This window comes from Sturnus vulgaris, chromosome 24 (genome assembly GCF_052056855.1).
Source record: "Sturnus vulgaris isolate bStuVul1 chromosome 24, bStuVul1.hap1, whole genome shotgun sequence".
In the NCBI taxonomy this organism is placed as follows: domain Eukaryota; kingdom Metazoa; phylum Chordata; class Aves; order Passeriformes; family Sturnidae; genus Sturnus; species Sturnus vulgaris.
This window is the reverse complement of record NC_142266.1, coordinates 7260591-7279330: the sequence shown is the minus strand read 5'-3', so window position 1 is coordinate 7279330 and position 18740 is coordinate 7260591. Positions and strand designations below refer to the sequence as shown.

The window sequence follows — 18740 nt, the reverse complement described above, 5'->3', positions numbered from 1 at the left end:
GGGGATCACACGGGATGCTGGGTGCTCAGGCAGGGTGCAGAGGCACTCAGACAGGGGTCTGGGTGGTTCACCCCAATCCCAGAACTCACTGAAGTTTGTGGCTTGGTGTGACCGAATCTTGGGCTCATCCCACCAGCAACTTTATCTGGACAAGGTGTAAATAAGGAGTCCAATGTCTAGCAGGCAATCCATGGGCACAGGACTGGCTCGAGCCACATAAGAGCTGCACCCCACCTTGGGGGGACGCCCCTGGAACACAACCCAGAGCTACCTGCCGTTCCCCAGGCATGGCGGGCTGTCTGCTGCCCCTCCACGGCTCTGCCTGCCCCTGAGAGCCTGCTCCAGCAGGACGAGTGGCTGCTGTGCCTGTCCTGCCACCAGACGGGCACCTTGTTCCTGTCCCTTGCAAGGCTCTGTGCGCAATTTAATGTCCCTTTGCTGTCCCCTGCCCCGGGACTTCTCTCCGGGGGACTCAGGGAGGCAGTGCCAGGCTTTGGGGACGGGTGCAGGCAGCGGCACAGGCTGGACCCGCTCACTGCCCCGTAAATCCCAGCAGGCAGAGCCTGGGAACCCGCGCCAGCGTCTCCTTGTGCTGCTGGGGACCGGAGACCCCCGGGTGCCTGTTCCCCGCTGTACCACCTCCACGGGCAGGCTGTGGTCCCCAGAGAGCGTGCGAGGTGATCCCGAGGGTGATCCGGAGGGGATCCGGAGGGGGATCCAGCAGCCGGCTGGGCTGGCTGGTACAATGAACCATTGCTGCGAGCGCGGGGAGGAAGGGGGGGCGAGGGGAGGGGAAGCTCTTGCTCGGCTGCCAGAGCGCCGAAGAGACACGGGAAGCTCACGGCCGGGCGCTCCGGCTCTCCCACGGCTGCCGGCCCGAACCCCAGCGCTGGGCGAGGCGGGGCTGCCGTGGTTGCCCGGCCGGTGGTCCCGTCGGGAGCCCCGTGGGAGCGGGGGGTCCATGCCAGCCGGAGCAGGTAGGAGGTGTGTGTGCGGTGTGTGGTGCAGGGGGTGCAGGGCTCACCCCTGGAAGAGCGGGGGGGTCTCTTCATCCCCTTGCCGTGTTCTGTGAGAGATGCCCCCTCCTTGTGGGGGGTGGCTCTGGGTGCCGGCGGGACGGGTCCTGAGCTGTGGGGACAGAGGGTCCCGGGACATCGGTGGGGTTTATTGGGGGGTCTGCCCTCACTGTGCCCTCACTGCTTCCCTGGGAAATGCCTGAGGGTGGCAGGAGACCCCCGTCCCGGCCGTCCTGGGGGGCAGCAGGTCAGCGGGGCTGCGGGGTGTGTGTGAAGATCTGGGGGCATCCAGCATCCAGCTCACCATCCCGGCACTCACTGCTGGTGACACCACGTCGGTGCCCTCACCCGTGCTGGACCCGCAGGCTGGCGAGGGGACCGGACACGGCACCTGGGACACACACACACACCTGTGCCCTCCGGCCCTGCAGGTGCCCATGGGCTGCCAGCCCAGTCCGCGCTCCGGGGCGATCGTGGAGGCTGAGCTCTCCGTGCCTGGGGCTGGGGGAGCTGTCGGGGGCTCAGGCCCCAGCCGGAGCGGATGCTCCCCCCGCTCCTGCAGCTCTGCTTCGTCCCTGATCCTTGGTGTGTCCCAAGGAGGGACAGGAACTCGCTGCTTCCTGCCCTGCACAATTCCCTCCCCACCCCGCTCCTCCCGGGACATTGTATTTGGAGCCCTGGCTGGCTCCCTCCCTCCGCCCCTGCAGCCCCTTGGATCCGGGAATTGCTCTTCTTCCAGCGGAAATCCTGCTTTCCCAGCCAGCGATGGGGCTGGAAGGCTGGCCAGGGGGGCTCCCTCTCTACTGAGCATCTTCTTTCAGGGAGAGGGGCAAGGGGACAGGTGGGCTTGTGGAGAAAATCACTTTTGGGGGTTGGCAAATCCTTCATTTTCCATCTCAGGGAATAGCCCTGCTCGTGGGCATGCATGAGATGGGGCGTCATCCTTCCTTGCACCCCTTGCTCTGGAGGAACCTGCTCCCACCGGGAGCCACAGGAGACTCACCAGGCACTGGGTGAACTGGGAGGACTGGAGCTGGAGCAGGGCTCAATCTCCAGGCATCATCTTGGGGCTGGGGGCAGCGGGAAAGGGGCAGGGACACGCCACCATCTGCCATAGAGCTGGAACAAGGAGCAGATGGGGGAGGCAGATGTGGCCTCTTGTCCCCTCCCCAGGTCTGTGGGGTTCTGAACATGGGATGGGGACACAGCTCCAGATCCTGTGTCCTTATGAGCCACTTTCCCCTTCTGCACTGCAGCTACCTCATGTCTAAGTTTTCCTGCTAGGACTAGGGAGCTGCAGAGCCTCAGGGTGACAGAGGAACCTCCGTGGCGCCAGGCTGGGCTGTGCAGCCCTCTCGGTTCCTCTTCCCAGGGAGCGGGAGCTGGGTCACCTCGGAGCAATGCAGGGTGACAGTGTGGGACAAGGCACGGGGGGGATTCAGGACACCCAGGGGGCTGCAGCCCTGCTGCCATCCCTGCCTGACCCTCCCAGCTGCCACCAGAGCTCAAGTCCTGCCCGTCCTGTGGCCCCTTGACGGCCACAGCACCATCCTCTTCTTCTCCCCAGCCCACACCGTGCTCCTGCTGCTTCCTCTTCCCTTGCGTAGCTGTGTGAGTTCCTCTGGCAGCTGCCTCCTGCCCGGTGGGGTTGTGGCCCCCTCAGCCTGGCAAATGCCACCGTGGCTTGTCCCCACGGATCGGGGTGTGACATTCCCAGCACCGCCATGTCCCCCCAGAGCCCGAGTTCTCCACTGCTGTTATTCCCATGAGGGGAGGCGGGGGATGGAGGTGACCCCAGCCCTGCAGGTGACATGTGGGGTGATAATTGGGTGTGCAAGGGATACTGTGCCCTGTCCAGGAGCTGGGGACGGGGCTGAGCTGCCCCGTGTCCCGGGGGCCTGGGGAGCAGATGGATGGGCAGTGAGGGATGTGGCTGCTCCGTGCCCAGCCGTGCCCGGCGGGACGGGGGTGATGAATTGGCCGGGTCTGAGCGCGGGGCGGGACCTGGCAGCTCGTCCGGGGCTGGTGCTGGGGGAGCCAGGGCGACAAGGGCTCAGTTGCCATCTGCTCCCCGGCTCCAAGCAGCTCCTTTTGGGGAAGGCTGGAGCCAGACACTGCCGTGCAGCCATCGGACACGGCCGCAGCTGCGTCCCCCTCCCATGGGCAGTGTGAGGGCTGAGCTCAGGAGACTCCTGGGTGCGCAGGGAAGGGGAAGCCTGGGTGCCATGCTGCTGCACAGCACCTAAACCCTTGATGCTGTGATGCTGGGGGGTTGCACTTGCCTGGAAGATGCTCCTTGCCGTCCCTGCTGGCAGCTGTGGCAGCTCCACTGAAATTCAGCAAAATGGGAAGTTTCTGAATGTGGTGGGTGGGTGATTCCCACCCAGAGGGGGTAGGGTTTGTGAGAACCAGGGTTGTTCATCAGTTTAAATAGCCATTAATTATCATCGGGAATAAAATCCCCAACCAGTTCAGATTCCTCAGATTTGACAACACTGCCCCGTTGGCAATGGCTGCGGCCTTGCCACACCACCAGCGTGGAAAGCAGAGAGGGAAGGGGCGAGCTGGGCTCTCCACCCCTACTGAGAGAGAGGAAAGGGAATCGATAACCATGATTGGGAAAACCTGACTGAAATGTCTCATCCACCCCATAACCTTTGTCTCCTTTAGCTTGCTGGAGTGCAGAGGACAGGACACCTTCTGCTCCTTCCCTCCACTCTCAGCTGGAGGCAGGGTGACCTCTGGCATATTGCAGACTGGAGTGCTCTGCCCGGTGCAAACTGGGCAGACTGGTGTGGGTGGGTGCCCAGCAGCCAAGGTGAGGACAGGGCTGGGGATGGACATCTAACAGCCATGACAGGAGAGGTCTGATTTCCTCCTCCTCCTCTGCGACACCTTCTCACCACATGTGGCTGAAGAGCCTGTCCTGACCACAGCAATGTGAGCAGGGACTTTCCTCCCCAAAACACACTCCCCCAAGCACAGGGTGTGGGGATGGGGACGCTCTGGGGGCTCCTTCCCACCAGGTCAGGCTCCCCTTCAGCCTCGGGGACGCAGCTGCCCTGAAAGGACGTGAGTGGTGTGGTGAGGACACAGTGAGAGAAAAACCCACTGGAGGATGTGGTTTCAGCCCGCACCGGGGTGTTGCAGCCCTCGGAGCAATGTTGCAGCTTTGTGGGGGTGTTGCAGATCATTTGAGCTCATGCAGGGGGGTTGCAGCCTGTGAAGGGACGTTGTAGGGATGTTGCAGGGGTGTTATTATGGCTCATGCAGGGGTGTTACAGCCTGTGCATGTGCGCTTCAGTCTGCGCAGGGTGTTGTAACTCGTGCAGGGCTGTTGCAGCCGGTGCAAGTGGTGTTGCAGTCCACGTCGTTGGTGTTGCAGCCCGTTAGAGGTGTCATAGCCCATGGCAGGGGTGTTGCATCCTGTTGTGGGGTGTTTCAATCTATTCAGGGGTCCTTTAGCCTGTGGCAGAAGTGTTTCAGTCCATGCAGGGCTGTTGCAGCCTGTACAGGGGTATTTTATCCCACGGTGGGGTGCTACAGCCCATGGCAAGGGTGTTTCAACTTGATGGCCTCCTTGGTGTCCACAGGTGACTCTTGTCCTCCCTGAGGTGACATGAAGCAGCTGAAGTGACCTGAGGAGCCGTCGCAGTGAGTGGAGCTGCTGTGGAGCACCCAGGGGTGCCGGGCGGGCGTGGGGTCCCCCGGGCAGCACAGCCCCCCTTGCAGCGGTGTCCATGGACACCCCAGGGTGCCCCTGCTGTGCAGCGCGCTGAGCTGGAGGGTGGCAGATCCCCTGGGACTGGAGGGGTGCACCCCGTGCCTCCACCCTGCCCGGGGGGCGCGGGGCTCACGGACCCTCTGCCCCACAGGCGGTGCCCAGGATGGGCTGCGTGCCCTGCAAAGAGAAGGGGGCCGGCAAAGGGCAGGCAGGGGGCGAGGGGGGCTCCCTCCAGCCCCCCGCCTCCCAGTACGACCCCGACCCCACGCAGCCAGGGGCCATCTTCACCCGCATCCCCGACTTCAACAACTTCCAGGGGCCCGCGGTGCCCCTGGCCCCGTCCTGTGCGGAGCCGGGCAGCTTCACCTGCAGCGCGCTGCCAACGCGGAGCGGGGGCATCGCAGGTCAGCGGCGTGGCTGGCTGGTGGGGAGGGGTGTCCAGCTGCACCCCTGGGCTCTCATCGTGCTCCCTCCGTGTGCCACAGGCGGGGGGGTGACACTCTTCATCGCCCTGTACGACTATGAGGCCAGGACGGAGGACGACCTCACATTCCAGAAAGGGGAGAAATTCCACATCATCAACAACACGTGAGCCCCCCCCCGGACCTGCTGCCACCCCCAGCACCCACACACCAGCCCGGGGAGGTGCCCCTGTGCCTTGGTACCCCCCGCAGGACCCAGGCCGGGGACCCAAGCTCTGCCTGGGTGGTCTCAGCAGGGACGGGAGGGGACAGCGGGGTCTGGGGTGCTGTGTGCGGGGGGAGGAGGCACACGGTGGGCAGGTCTGTCTGTCTGTCTGTCTGTCCCTCTTCCTCCACGTTCTCTCTTTCCCTGCCTAGGGAGGGGGACTGGTGGGAGGCAAGGTCACTGAGCTCGGGTGCCACGGGCTACATCCCCAGCAACTACGTGGCCCCTGTGGACTCCATCCAGGCAGAAGAGTGAGTAGCGGGGGATAAGGGGTGGAGACAAACCCCAACCCCACCTGGCTCAGGCCCAGGTGTCCTTGCGAGCCTCGGCAGTGCCGCAGTGCTGGCACGGGGGTCCGTGGTGCCCTCGGCGGTGCCACCCTGGCGCTGAGCCCGTCACCGTGGCAGGTGGTACTTCGGGAAGATCGGGCGCAAAGATGCAGAGCGGCAGCTCCTGTGCCACGGCAACTCCAGAGGCACCTTCCTCATTCGGGAGAGTGAGACGACGAAAGGTACAGGGACAGGGGTGGGGACACTTGGGGTTGTGCCCCACATCCCTCCCTGACCAGTATCCCCACGTAGGTGCCTACTCCCTCTCCATCCGGGACTGGGATGAGGCCAAGGGAGACCACGTGAAGCACTATAAGATTCGGAAACTGGATAGCGGGGGTTACTACATCACCACCCGCGCCCAGTTCAACACCGTGCAGCAGCTGGTCCAGCACTACATAGGTAGGGTGTGGTGAGGGTGGTGAGGGGCACAGGGGGGCAATAGGAAGGGTAGGGAAAGCTCAGAAGACCCTTTGGTAAGAGACTGGGCTGTCGGGGCTGAACTGGGGAAGGAGGGGACTGTGCTGTTGGTGGCATTAGGAGACTGCTGAGAGCCTCCCCTTTTGCCTGTCCAGGGTGCAGGGAGCTCCCCTTGTCTCCGGTGGGGGGACATCACCCCCGCCCCGGGTGCAGCTGGGGGGACTGGGGGTCCAGCCCGGCTGGGGGGTGCAGAGCTGTCCCTGGGGCAGGCGGAGGGGGGTGCATTTGTGTGTTGGGGGTGATCCAAGAGCCTTGGCGATGCCCAGGGTGGTGGGAGCGGGGCAAAGGGCTGTGGGGGTCCGTGCCCACAGTGACTCCTGTGCCCCTGCTCCCGCTGCAGAGCGGGCGGCCGGGCTGTGCTGCCGCCTGGCCGTGCCGTGCCACAAGGGAACCCCCAAACTGGCCGACCTCTCAGTCAAAACCAAAGACGTGTGGGAGATCCCCCGCGAGTCCCTCCAGCTCCTCAAGAAGCTGGGAAATGGGCAGTTCGGGGAAGTCTGGATGGGTAGGGCCTGGTGGGCAAGCCAGGGCAAGAGGCAGGGGGGACACGGGGGTACCCCCAGGCCTGGCACCCCACTGGGACAAGCTCACGCCTGCCAGGACAGGCTGAATGACACCGATTTGCTGGCATGAGGAATTATCCCATGTCCTGCTCTGGGTTCACAATGGGTACCCCAAGAGGCCCCATGTCACCTCTGCATGGGCGAGCAGACCCCCACTGCAGATGGGGCCACAAGACCAGGCCAGGGGGTCCCACCTTTGTCATCCTCTTCCTCCGGTGTCCTCTGCTTCCTGCACTCATGCATGCTGCCTTCATCCCATCACATCCCCTCCCTCCTCCTCCCTGCCTGCCCCCCATCCCCTGCAGAGTACAACGACGGGTTGTGCCATCTGCTCACCCACCCGTGCCCTGCTGTGAAGCCCCAGACCCTGGGATTAGCTAAGGACGCCTGGGAGATAGCACGGGAATCCATCACCCTCGAGGAGAAACTTGGCATGGGATGTTTCGGACATGTGTGGATGGGTAAGGCTGGCCCAGCCGGCCGGGGTGGGGGAGCACAGGGAACAGGAGAAGCCTTGTCCTGTCCTGGCAGGGAGCATCACGGGGTGCCAGGTGGTACCCACTTGTGTAGGGGAGGTGGAGACTTGGCACAGAATCCATGAAGGGTTTGGGAATGGGGTGAGGTGGGCGCTGGGATGAGGGGAACTCCTTGTCCTGGGTGGGATGCTGTGGGATCACAATCCTCACCAAGGAAACCCTTCCTTGCCCTGCCCTGAATCCTTGCCCATCCATCCATCCATCCATCCATCCATCCATCCATCCATCCATCCACACATTGCTCTGTGCTGGGCTGGCTGGTGACACCCCTGGGCTCGTGGTGACTCTGTGTGTGTGCCCAACCCAGGCACATGGAATGGCACCACCAAGGTGGCAGTGAAGACGTTGAAGCCTGGGACAATGTCCCCCGAGGCCTTCCTGGAGGAGGCTCAGATCATGAAGAGGCTGAGGCACGACAAGCTGGTGCAGCTCTACGCCGTGGTGTCAGAGGAGCCCATCTACATCGTGACAGAGTTCATGAGCCAGGGTGAGCAGGGGGCACCTGCCAGGGCAGGGGGGCTCGCAGGGCAGGGCACCCCTTGGGTTTTGGGGGTTTCTGATGGGGACTCCTCCTGCCTGCAGGCAGCTTGTTGGATTTCCTGAAGGATGGGGACGGTCGCTACCTGAAGCTGCCCCAGCTGGTGGACATGGCTGCCCAGGTACTGGGGGGCCGGTACAGGGTGGGGGTACCCCCCAGGGCTGTCCTGGGGGTCTTCACTGCTCTGTGCCCCTCAGATCGCGGCGGGCATGGCGTACATTGAGCGCATGAACTACATCCACCGGGACCTCCGCGCTGCCAACATCCTGGTGGGAGACAACCTCGTGTGCAAGATCGCTGACTTCGGCCTCGCTCGCCTCATCGAGGATGATGAGTACACAGCACGGCAGGGTGGGAACCCCGCGGTGTCCTCCTGTTGTGTCCCTTAGCCTGGAGATGGTCATCCCCGGGGCTGAGTAACCTGGGCACTGGATCCCCTAAATGATGGTGCCCCAGGGAATGGGCAGCCTGGGTGATGGACACCCCAAATTTATGGGTATTTTTGGTGATGGATACCTCTGATCATGCCAGAGTATTGGTGGAGAGGAGAGGTGCCCCAGGGAACTGGCACCCCCAGGAGACAAGTGGCCCAGGGCGTGGGTGTTTTCATTGATGGATGCCCCAGGTGACAGGTACCCCAGAGCAGGGTGTCCCCAGTGCAGGGTGTCCCCAGTGCAGGGTGCCCTGGGTGCAGGACACCCCCAGTGCAAGGTGCTTCATGTGAGGTGTGGGATGTCCCAGCTGTGGTGTGTGCCCAGATGTGGCTGCCCCAGGTGTGAAGTGCTCTAGGTGTAGGTGCAGCCCCAGCCGTGGCTCACCTGTCTCCCCTTGCAGGGGCCAAGTTCCCCATCAAGTGGACGGCTCCGGAGGCTGCGCTTTTTGGGAGGTTCACCATCAAGTCGGACGTCTGGTCCTTTGGCATCCTCCTGACTGAGCTGGTGACCAAAGGCCGGGTGCCCTACCCAGGTATGGCCCCCTGGGGCAGGGGCACCTCTGGGCTGGGCTGGGCAGGGCACAGACGTGGGCTGACCCTCCTTGGCAAGGCTTGTCCCGTGCCTCAGTTTCCCCTTCAGAGAGATCAATGCTAAACTGGGCTCCTACCCAAAGCACAGGGCAACGCCACCGTGTGCCTCAGTTTCCCCGCTGGCTCGTCCCACGGGGGAGCTGTCACTGAGAGGGCGAGTCCTTGTCCCGCAGGGATGAACAACAGAGAGGTGTTGGAGCAGGTGGAGCGGGGGTACCGCATGCAGTGCCCGGGGAGCTGCCCCCCATCCCTGCACGAGGTGATGGTGCAGTGCTGGAAGAGGGAGCCCGAGGAGCGCCCCACCTTCGAGTACCTCCAGTCCTTCCTCGAGGACTATTTCACTGCCACCGAGCCCCAGTACCAGCCCGGGGACAACCAGTGACCCGGGGCTGGCACCCCCAGCAAGCTCTGGGCTGGCTTTGGGGTGAATTTCCTTTTTTCTTTAGAGGTGGTTGCTCCCTTTGGCTGTGCTCCCCCAAAATGTCTTTTGGGGAGTGCTCAGGGAGAACACAGGGCTTTGCACAAGGATATTGGACTCAGAGAGGAGACAAAGCAGTGCACCCAGCTCTCCCCTTCTCCCACTCCTTTACTGCCTTCACACCCAGCTTTGCACCTGAGAAGGGCTTTGGCTGCAGGGGGGACAGTGGGGAACCCCGGTGAACCCCCCAGACACCCCCAGACCCACAGGAGCAGAGGGCTTGTGGGGAGCTCCCCATGCCAGCCCCAATCTCTTGGAGCACAGCTGGATGGAGTTCATGCCCCTAAAATCCTGGCACTGACCTGTGGGAGGTCATCTCAACCCTCCCTCCCTTTATATCTCCTTTAATTTATAAGATTTTATATGCCTCCCCCAAGCAGCCATCGCCCCCACCAAGGGACCCCAGTACTGGGGGACCCCCTTGTCCCTGGCCTTATCTCCTCTGCTTTATGGTAGAGCCAAGTCCTGAAAGCCATACACCCACCTCTGCTTGCACTGGGGGCACAGGGGGTCCTGGGGGGCCAGGCGGGGTGGGGGCAGCTCTGCCCCAGGGGGCAGGACGAGGGTACGGGCTGGGGTCACCCCACAGCACTTGGGGAGGTGTGGCTGCAGCAGGGGTTAATCGGGGGAGTGTGTGTGTCCAGGGGAATGTCCTGGCTCGGGGGAGGACGGTGCCACCCTGCCTGCTGCCCCCCCAGGCACTCCCATTCCTGAGCGGGCTCCCAGCCCTGTGCCCCATGGCCAGTAACCCCCCGCACCCCTAGGGCAGGGCTGTGGAGGACAGTGCCATGGGATGGGGAGGGAAGGGCAGGGGAGGGATTTGTTGTTTATTTTTTTTATTAAGTCTGTAAATACAGAGAAATAAAACCTTTCTAACAAACTGGAGGCAGCCCAGGTCCTTCTGCCCCTGCCCCACCCCAAGAGAGACGAGAAGCCCCAGGTGGGCATAAGCAGTGGGGGGTGGTTGGAGGTGGGGGGACTTGGGATTTGGGGATTTGGGGTGGCAACACCCATCCCCATGGGGGCAGGGGCTTCCGAGTTCAGCCGAGCCAGGACTGAACGATGCCCCCTCACCGCCTCCAGCCCCAGGACACAGGTCTGGGGGGGCTTCTCCAAGGGGGTGAGCAGAGAAAGCCCCCCTGCCCCCAAGGCCGTGTGGGAAGGGGGCACACCAACTTCCCTTGTGAATAAAAGCCTGGAAACGCTGGGTTGGGAAGCATTTGGGTCTGCAAAGCTGCCCCCATGCAGAGCACCCCGCAGCCCCCCAGCACTCCCCGAGAGGGGACTGTCCCTTCCTGCCAGCTGGGACAGGGAGAGGTCCCGTGCTTGCAGGCTGGGGAGGAAGAGGTTAATTTTCCTTGCAGCTTGGCCTCCCCAGCAGGGCCCAGCTGTGCCGGTAATGAATTCCTCAGCACTGATGGGAAGGAGGGACTGGCCCCCACCCCAGCCAGGGGGGCTCAGGCTGTGAGAGAAATGCTGGGCATATGGGGAGGGGGACAGGGGGCCAATGCCAGTGGGTTTGGGGACATACCAGGGACTCGGGGGATTTGCTGAGGTGTTTGGGGACATACCAGGAGGCTTGGGAACATGCCACCATCACTGGGTACCACCAGGCATCTTCACAGCTCCTGGTTCACCCCACCTCCTGCAAGGGCTTTTGATCCCCCAGCACATGGTGGTGGAGGGAGCAGGGCTGGCTGTGCCCCTGCTCCCCCATCCCAGGGAAAAACCCCTGGGGAAGGGCCAGGCCCCCAGCCAGGCAGGGTGGCAGGCTGCCCGGGCTGGGGGACAGAGCAGATTGTGTGGCAGGGACAGGAGAGGAGGAGGTGGCTGGCACAGGGCAGCCCCAGGCACAGCCCCGGTGCCAGATTGTGGCCATTGGCTTTGGCAACCACACGCCTGGGGCTGGACCCTGAGGGACACAGCCAGGGGCACCCCGTGGCCATGGCACTGGCACTGTCGTCCCCTGATACTTGGCACACACGAGCTCTGGCACCCACCCAGCACCCCAAACCCACTCTCCCTCTGGTGGGGCACACGTCACCCACGCAGTGTCCTTGTCCCCACAGCCACGTGGACATGTGCTGTCCTTCTCCAAAAGGATTTTGCTGCGGAGTGACCACAGGCTGGGCAGGGGAGGGACATCGATTTTATGTTAATGCTGGGCGCTATTGATCAGGGGTGGGATCAGCCTTCACAGAGCTCCTGCATCCCCCAGCAGGGTCCACCCTGGGGCCAGAAGCGATGGGAGGTGGGGGAAGAGGTCAGGACCCCTCCGAAGGTGCTGCAGGATCGTTTTTGCTTCCGAGCTTGCGCTGGGGGCTTGAAGAGCAAAGCTCAGAGCTGGGGCTCTGCTCTGGCCCCTTCCCCTCCGGGCCGGTTGTCCCTGCAGCAGCTCCAGAGGGGCGAGAGCAGCTCAGCACCCCTTGCCCTGCCCCGAGGGTCCATCCAGCATTACCAGGTCTCCCCGATGCCCCGCAGGAGCCTCATCCCCATCGTGCCGAGCCCTGCTCGCCCCGCTCCCCCGCACAGGCTGCCCAGCCCATGTGGGCCGGCTCTGGCTGGCTGCTCTGCCAGCCCGGGCCAGCCCGGGCCAGCACGGCAGGGGGGTCTGGAGCCACCCGGTGCCAGGGCACAGGTGTGAGGACGCTGCAGATGGCCGGCGCTGCAGACCTGGCACCCGCAGCATTGTCACCCTCCCCGGGGGCCCCGAGCCCCCCCAGATGCTGCTGGGGACCCTCGTGACCGGGAAGGGGGGGTCGGGGGTTTGTCCCTGTGCCCCCCGGCCCCAGCCCCCCGGGGACCGGCAGAACCCGCAGAGCTCCCGGGCCGTGGATCGCAGCCACGTCTCCACGGCAGCAACGGCCAGACAACAGTGGAAAATGGCCAAAAATGTGGGCTTAGACTTGACCAGGCTTGAGCCTGCTGTCCAGGCCCGCAGGCACTGTCCCCCCGGAGGGGAAACTGAGGCACAGATGGATTTATCTGCAATCACCCAGCAGCTCAGCCCCAGTCACTGTGAGGGACACATTTTTCCGTGGAAAAACAACAGATAATTGGGAAGAGCTGTGCACCGACAACGGCAGCATCTGAGACAGCAATGGGGGAGCAGCAGGATTTGGGGACGGAGGTTTCCTGGGAGTGGGAATGGTCAGGTGACAGAGCAAGCACAGGCGATGGGGAGGGGGCACAGCGGGAGCCTCGCTCTGCTGGTCACGGGGCTGCTCGGAAATGGTTTTATTGGGAGAAACTGGGAATGGCTTTGCTGCTCCTCCGGGGCAGCCCGGTGCTGGAATTCGGAGATGAATTGGGCTCTTCTGCCGCAGTTATCTTTATGGAAGCAAACTCTGGCTAGCCCCAGCTTTCCGCAGGCGTTGGAGGGGCAGGACCCACCCCCCCAAAACCCACCAGGCCTCTGGACTGCGCTCCCCACAACGCCAGCTCCTGTATCCCAACAAAGCATCGAAAACCTTTCTCTGTCTCCTCGCCCCTCCATCCCCGTGCCCCCAGCTGTCCCCACAGCACCCCGCTGCCGCCTGACCCCCCGCTCCCACCCCGGGGAGCTGGTGGCTCTGGGGGTGACAGCTGCCACCACCCCCAGCCCCGCCACAGCAGCTCAGCCCGGCGCTGCTGTCGGGGGTGGGCAGGGAGGGACACGGGCTGAGCCGGGGACAGCGGTGGCAGAGCAGCCGCTAGATGGTAGCGTAAGTCCACGCCAACGCTGCTGACACAGCACTTGGCTGCGAGACGGGGCCCGGGTGACCCGGGTGGCCCCGGGGAGCCGCCCCCGCCACCCCCTCCCCAGCTGGAGAGAAACCCTGGCAGCGCTGAGCGCTCCTGGGGCTGTGACACGAGTGGCACGGGCACAGCTCGCCCGCCCCGATGCCCACTGCCGTGCCTGCGGCCACCTGTGCCCACGGGGACAATTGGGGACCCCGCTCCCAAACCCACTCCTCTGCCCCAAACTCAGACTCCAAACACAACCCCCGAGCCACCGCAGGGCACGAGCCTGACTTGGGAGGGAGCAAACCCAGGCCTGGGGACAAGCAGGATGAGCCACAAGGCTCCCAGCTCAGTGTGGGGGTGCTGGGCACCCACGGGAGCCGGGCAGGGCCAGCTGGGGGTGTCCATCCCGCTGCAAAGCTCCTCAGTTAACTCCTCATCCTCCTCCAGCCCTGCCCGGGGCTCCATGCCAGACTGATATATATATTTTATGATAACTATAGAGATGCACTTCAAACCTGACAAAGGACTTTGACAGTTTTAAGCATCTCTTTGATTAATACATGACCTTTTAATGCTTTGGATTAAATTAATAAATCTTTTACATTCTCACCCATTCTGCTTGCAATGTCATGTTTTTTGCACGACCTCTCTCTTGCCTGCCCTGTCCCTCTGTCCCTCTCCCCCCGTCCCTGCACAGGTACAATAATCCACAGCCTTGCAATATTCATGGGGCACAGAGCCCTGCAAAGCGAGAAGGGAGGGGATACTCCTCAGTGGCTTTTTTTTCTTTTTTTTTTTTCTTTCTTTTTTTTTTTTTTTTTTTTTGAACCATCCCTAAAAATAGCAAGAAAATTCAAAGCTGACATTCAGGGCGAGGGGACGAGGAAGCCTGCAAAGTTGCTCACTCAGCCACCAGCAATTGCAGCGATCCTGTCTGCGTGTGCAGATTCCTCTGCTGACCGGGCTGGAGCCCAGGCCTGCACTCTGCTCCGCTTCCAGGAGCAATGAGCCTGCTCCCCATCCTCATCCAGCGTGTGCAGAGCCCAGCCGGCCCCAAATCCAGCCCTGCTCACCCTGATGAGTGCAGGAGGGGATGGGTCTGGCACCTTTCCGGCTGCAATAGGTCCCAGCTGGAAGACAGCTCTCAGCATGAGCCCAGCTCACCAGTTCATCCCAGTTTAGCAGCGAAGCTGGGGAGACCAGCGTGTGTCTGGAGCTCATATTCCTTCCTTGCTGCCTGTTGATCCAAAAACACACATGAAACCCCAACCTGCCCCACACAGGCAAGGCAAAGGGCTGCTGTAAAGCCAGGTGCTGTGTCTCTCCCTGCACCCATGTGTTATTCCATCGATGACTCACGTGTTATTAGCAGCCAAGCAATATTCCCAATTCCCTGGAGTTAACCCTTCACTCATCACTCACAAAACCACGATGTCATAACAAACATCACTGGTATTATCTACTTTAATTATATTGTATCTACCCAGCTCCCGGAACATTAACAGCGGCGCGACTTGGTGCTGGGGAGATGCTCCATGGGGCGGTGGGGAGGGAGGTTCTGCGGTGCTCGGGAAGTTGTGGGGCAGCCCCCCTGCTCTGCCACCACTGTCCCCAGGGGCCTTGTTCACCACCTTTCCTCCTGGCATTCTCTTTGGCACACGGCCAAGAGGGGACACCAAAAAATTGGAGGAGCAGGGGTGTTAGCAAACAGCAGGGACATTGCCAGGCCTCAGGTAGAGCTTTTGATAAAAAAAAAAAAAAAAGAAAAAAAAAAAGAAAAAAAAAAAGAGTTAGAAGTGGGGTGGGGGCGAAGGAAAAAAAGACATGATTGGCTCCATGGGCACTCCTGGCTCCACGGGGGTGCTGACCTGGAGACAGTGATGAAGTGTGCACCCCAGATTGTGGGGAGGGGGCTGGGGGGGGGGGGTTGGTTGTGCCCAAATCCCGCAGCCCTAAGGAGGGGGCGCGCAGTGCGGGTGCATCCCAGGAGAGGGCAGCAATGCCCCACACATCCCACGGGGACCTCGGGGAGCGGGGGCAGCCTGGGGAGGGGGGTTACCCTCCCCCGGGGTGTCCCCCCGCAAAGTGTCCCCTCTCTGTGAGTGTCCCCCCCCTCCCAAAGCGGCGCTCAACGGCCGCGCGCGCGTTTGCGCCCCTCCCTGCGCGCTTCGCAGCGACTGGGAGGAGAAAAAACGGGGGGGGAAGGAGGGAGGGGAAAAAAAAGAGGGGGGGGAAAGGAAGGACTACAAGGCCCGGCATGCCCCGGCGGTGCTGCACGGCTCCCCGGGGTGCCGGATGCTGGCCGTGCCGCTGACAGCGGAGCGAAGCGGAGCCGCGGTCCCCGCCGCGCACCGAGAGAGCAGCGAGGGGCTGGGCGCGCCTGGCCGCCGGCTCTGCTCCCCCCCTTTTATCCCAGCCCCCACAAAGCCGGGAGCGGCAGAAGGCAAGAGAGAGGGAGGAGGTGGTGGCGGAGGAGGAGGAGGAGGAGGAGGAGGAGGAGGAGGAGGAGGAGGGAGAGGAGGGAGGAGGAGGAGGAGGAGGAGGAGGAGGAGGAGGAGGAAGGGGGGAGGCAGCGGCAAGCCAGGGCTCTGCTGCGCTGTGTCTTTCTTTGCTTTCCGCAGGCGGCGAGCGGCGGAGGCGCAGAGGGGAGGTCGGTTCCCCTCCGCCTCCCGCTCCGCTGCCTTTTGTGTGTGTGTGAGAGGCGAAGGGGGGGGGAGAAAAAAGAGGAGGAAAAAAAAAGGGGGAAAAAAAAGGTGAAAAAAAGGGGAAAAAAAAAAAAAGGAAAAAAAAAGGGAAAAAATAAGCTAAGCGGTAGAGGGGAGAGAAAATCCCGGAAAAAATAAAATAGAGGGGTGGAGGGGGGGAGAGGGAAGGAGGAAAGAGCAGGCAGGGGACGGAGGAGGGGGCGGGCTGGCAGGAGCGGAGTTGCCTGGGGAGAATGTGAGCAGGAGGCGCTGGAAATGCTCTCGTTGAAGGTGGCGAGCGGTGCCGAGGGCTCCGGGACCCCCGCGGCCGGTCAGGACGCAGCCCCGGCGGGCGGCAGGAGCCTCCCCAAGCGGGCGGGCTCCGAGGGGCGCGGAGCGCAGGAGCCGGCGGGTGAGTACCGGGGACCCCCGCCTTTGTGTGGGGCTGGGAGTGGGGAGGACACACGGGACACCCCCTTTGGGCAGAGCGGGAGGGGGGGGGAGGAGGCGGCGTGTCGCGTGTGCGTGTCCCCCCCCGCGCCGTCCCCTCCGCTGAAGTTGCGCGGCGAGTTGGTGCCAAATTGCCGGAGTTTAATGGCACTTGTGGTGGGGAGGGGCGTGCGGGCGCGGGGGGCGCGGGGCGAGCCCCCCATGGCGCGGGGGCTGCCATGGCCGCGAGTTCGGCCGCCTCCCCCCGGACACCCCCGGCCCTGCCCCCCCGGGAGCCCGCGGTGAGTGACAGCTGTCAGAGCCGGCTCCGGCCACTAGAAGGCAGAGCCTGTCAGCAGCGCGGGGGGCTCGGGGGGCTCCCCGGAGAACAGGGGGACCCCCCCCGGGGCACCGCATCCCGGCCCGTTCCCCGGGCGGGCTGGCTCGGGGAGCGGCGGGCGGCCCCGCGGGGGCACTCCCGGGAGGGTGCGGGCTGGGGGGCGTGCGGGAGGCTCCCCCCAGCCCCGCCGGTGAAGTTGCGTGGTCCGTGGCGCGGGGCTCGGCGAGCGGTTGTTACTCCCGTGCCTGTCATCCCCCCCTCTGATTTGTTTTTATCGATCAGCTGATTTAACCCCCCCCACCCCCCGCGCGGCTCCTCGGTGCTTGCGACAGGGACCAGGGGGGACCGCGATGGCTTTGGCAGGGGCCGGAGGAGTCACCCCACAGGGTCACGCTGACGCCAGACTCTCTGTGTTCGGTGTCCCCAAGGCCGAGGCAGGTGGAGACACCTGAGTCCCCGCTTGTTTATGTGCTGGGGGGGACGACGTGGCTGTGCCCACGACCAGGTGGCCTCGTGCATCCAGCCCGTCTGCCCGTGGCTGCCAGGAGAGCCCCCCAAAAGCAGCGGGGTGAGCTCATTGTGTGCCACAGCGCGCGGTGGAGTCACTCCAGATTTATCCTGGCGTGACAGAGAGCAGAAGCGAACCCCCGGGGTGACGGGCACGGATCCTGCCCCGCTCTCTTTCCCACCCTGGTGCCAGCGTGGTCTCAGTCGGGGGCGCGTGGTCCAAACCGGGGCCCTGTGGTCTGAACCGAGGCCCCCCTCCCAAGCCTTTCCCCCTTTCCTCGCCCCCCCAGGTGTCCCCTTACACTGGCTTCTCCTGCTGGGCTGTGGAATTTGCAGGGGAGGGTGGTGGTGGTGGTGGGGAGCGGGGGGTGGAAGAGGAGGGCGGAGGGGGGGGCTGGAGAAGGGATGGCGCGGCGCCAAATTCCGCTCTGCCATGTCTCTGTAACCTGAATAGGCCAACTCCATCCCCGGTGCGAGTCCCCCGGGGCTCTGCCGCGCTCCGATGCAGTCAGGCGGGAGGTGGCTTTCGCTCGGCTGCTGGCGAGTCCCCCCTCTAGCCCGGCAGCCCCAGTCCGGATCCCTCCCGGACAGCGGCGAGCGCCGAAGCCGCTCGGGCAGAGGTGGAGATGGTTTGGGGGCGAGGGGTTGGCACCGCGGCGGGGACGGGGTAGCCAAGGACATCCCCGGAGCGGGGCGGCCGGCAGAGGAGAAGCCATGGAAGCCCGTGGAAGGTTACGGGAAGCCTGGGGGGGCTGGCGCTGCCCTGGCCTCCTTAGAGGAGGCAGCAGAGACCCGGGGCAGGCTATTTCTGCTGAGATCCCGAGGAAAGCTCTGGGAGAATTGTGGGCTTCTATAAATAGTGTGTGTCAGCCGAGTGGAAACAGGGCCTTGAAATGCTCCTGCTATTCTCCCGAGTGCTTGGAACCAGCTCTTGGTAAACAGGGCAGCGGTGGGGAGGGCTGTTTCCTTCTTCCGGGCTTGGTAACAGGAGCGGGAGGGATGTGGGGGGGATTTTTGCCTGGTGATATGGCAGCGTTCCCCCCCTGGGGCCGGCCGGCTGGATGCTGGGCTGTGGCCGGGCTGCCCGGATGCGGGATGGCCCCTGAATGCATCGCAGATGTGTGTCCTCCCCCACTGCCGTCCCCTCCCCGCCCCACTGCCCGCCAAACTTCGGGGCTGAGATGCGCCGTGTGGTCCGGCCGTGGTCCTTGGGGAGCCGGTGATGCTGGGGGAGGTTTTTGGGATGTGAGGGCTCAGCTGGCCAGGAGATGCTCAGCACACCCCCTCCTCTGGCCGGCACGGGGGTGCGTGGGGTCACAGCCGGGTTCCCTCTGTCCCCACCGCCTGTCCATCCATCCGTCCATCCCGGCTGGAGTTGCTCCCGCTCTGCCTCGGGGCACATGCTGAGCGATGCCTTGGCCCCGTGCATGCTGGAGGGCAAGGATTTGTTCCCATGGGACCTTCCCAGGCATGTCTGGAGACCCAGGGTGCGGGGACCATGTTCCTCAGGGGTTTCTGCATGCAGTGTGGACATGGTGACATGTTCCCAGGGTGTTTGCTTGGCTCTGGGGTACATCCTGGCACATCCCGGTGCTGTGGTGAGCGTTCAGCTTCCCACGAGGACCTGGCACCGTGCTCATTTGTCACCACCCCTCGCACCCACACCCCAATATTCACCC

The 18740-nt window shown here is 63.5% G+C and overlaps 1 protein-coding gene across 3 annotated transcripts; it reads left to right on the top strand.

The window, feature by feature from the left end:
- Window positions 1–837: 837 nt before the first annotated feature.
- FGR (FGR proto-oncogene, Src family tyrosine kinase) lies at window positions 838–10255 on the top strand. 3 transcript variants are annotated; one of them, XM_088178274.1, is made up of 13 exons: window positions 838–977; window positions 4610–4670; window positions 4892–5144; window positions 5226–5328; window positions 5580–5678; window positions 5835–5938; window positions 6009–6158; window positions 7105–7260; window positions 7643–7822; window positions 7918–7994; window positions 8071–8224; window positions 8708–8839; window positions 9071–10255. In XM_088178274.1, exons 3-13 carry the CDS (start codon window positions 4904–4906, stop codon window positions 9277–9279), a joined length of 1605 nt encoding a protein of 534 aa, XP_088034400.1. In that variant the 5' UTR covers window positions 838–977; window positions 4610–4670; window positions 4892–4903; the 3' UTR covers window positions 9280–10255. The 3 variants fall into 3 exon arrangements, with proteins under 3 accessions (XP_088034400.1, XP_088034399.1, XP_088034401.1); XM_088178273.1 differs by lacking the exon at window positions 7105–7260 and adding an exon at window positions 6577–6741 and having other exon boundaries at window positions 840–977; XM_088178275.1 differs by lacking the exon at window positions 838–977 and adding an exon at window positions 6577–6741 and having other exon boundaries at window positions 3089–4670.
- The last annotated feature ends 8485 nt before the right edge of the window (window positions 10256–18740 follow it).

Bases quoted from the DNA above. Each gene is read 5' to 3' on its own strand.
- FGR (XM_088178275.1), top strand. From the start codon at position 4,904: ATGGGCTGCGTGCCCTGCAAAGAGAAGGGGGCCGGCAAAGGGCAGGCA. The intron at 6,742-7,104 runs GTAGGGCCTGGT...CATCCCCTGCAG, and splicing joins GTTCGGGGAAGTCTGGATGG to AGTACAACGACGGGTTGTGC. The intron at 7,261-7,642 runs GTAAGGCTGGCC...TGCCCAACCCAG, and splicing joins TTTCGGACATGTGTGGATGG to GCACATGGAATGGCACCACC.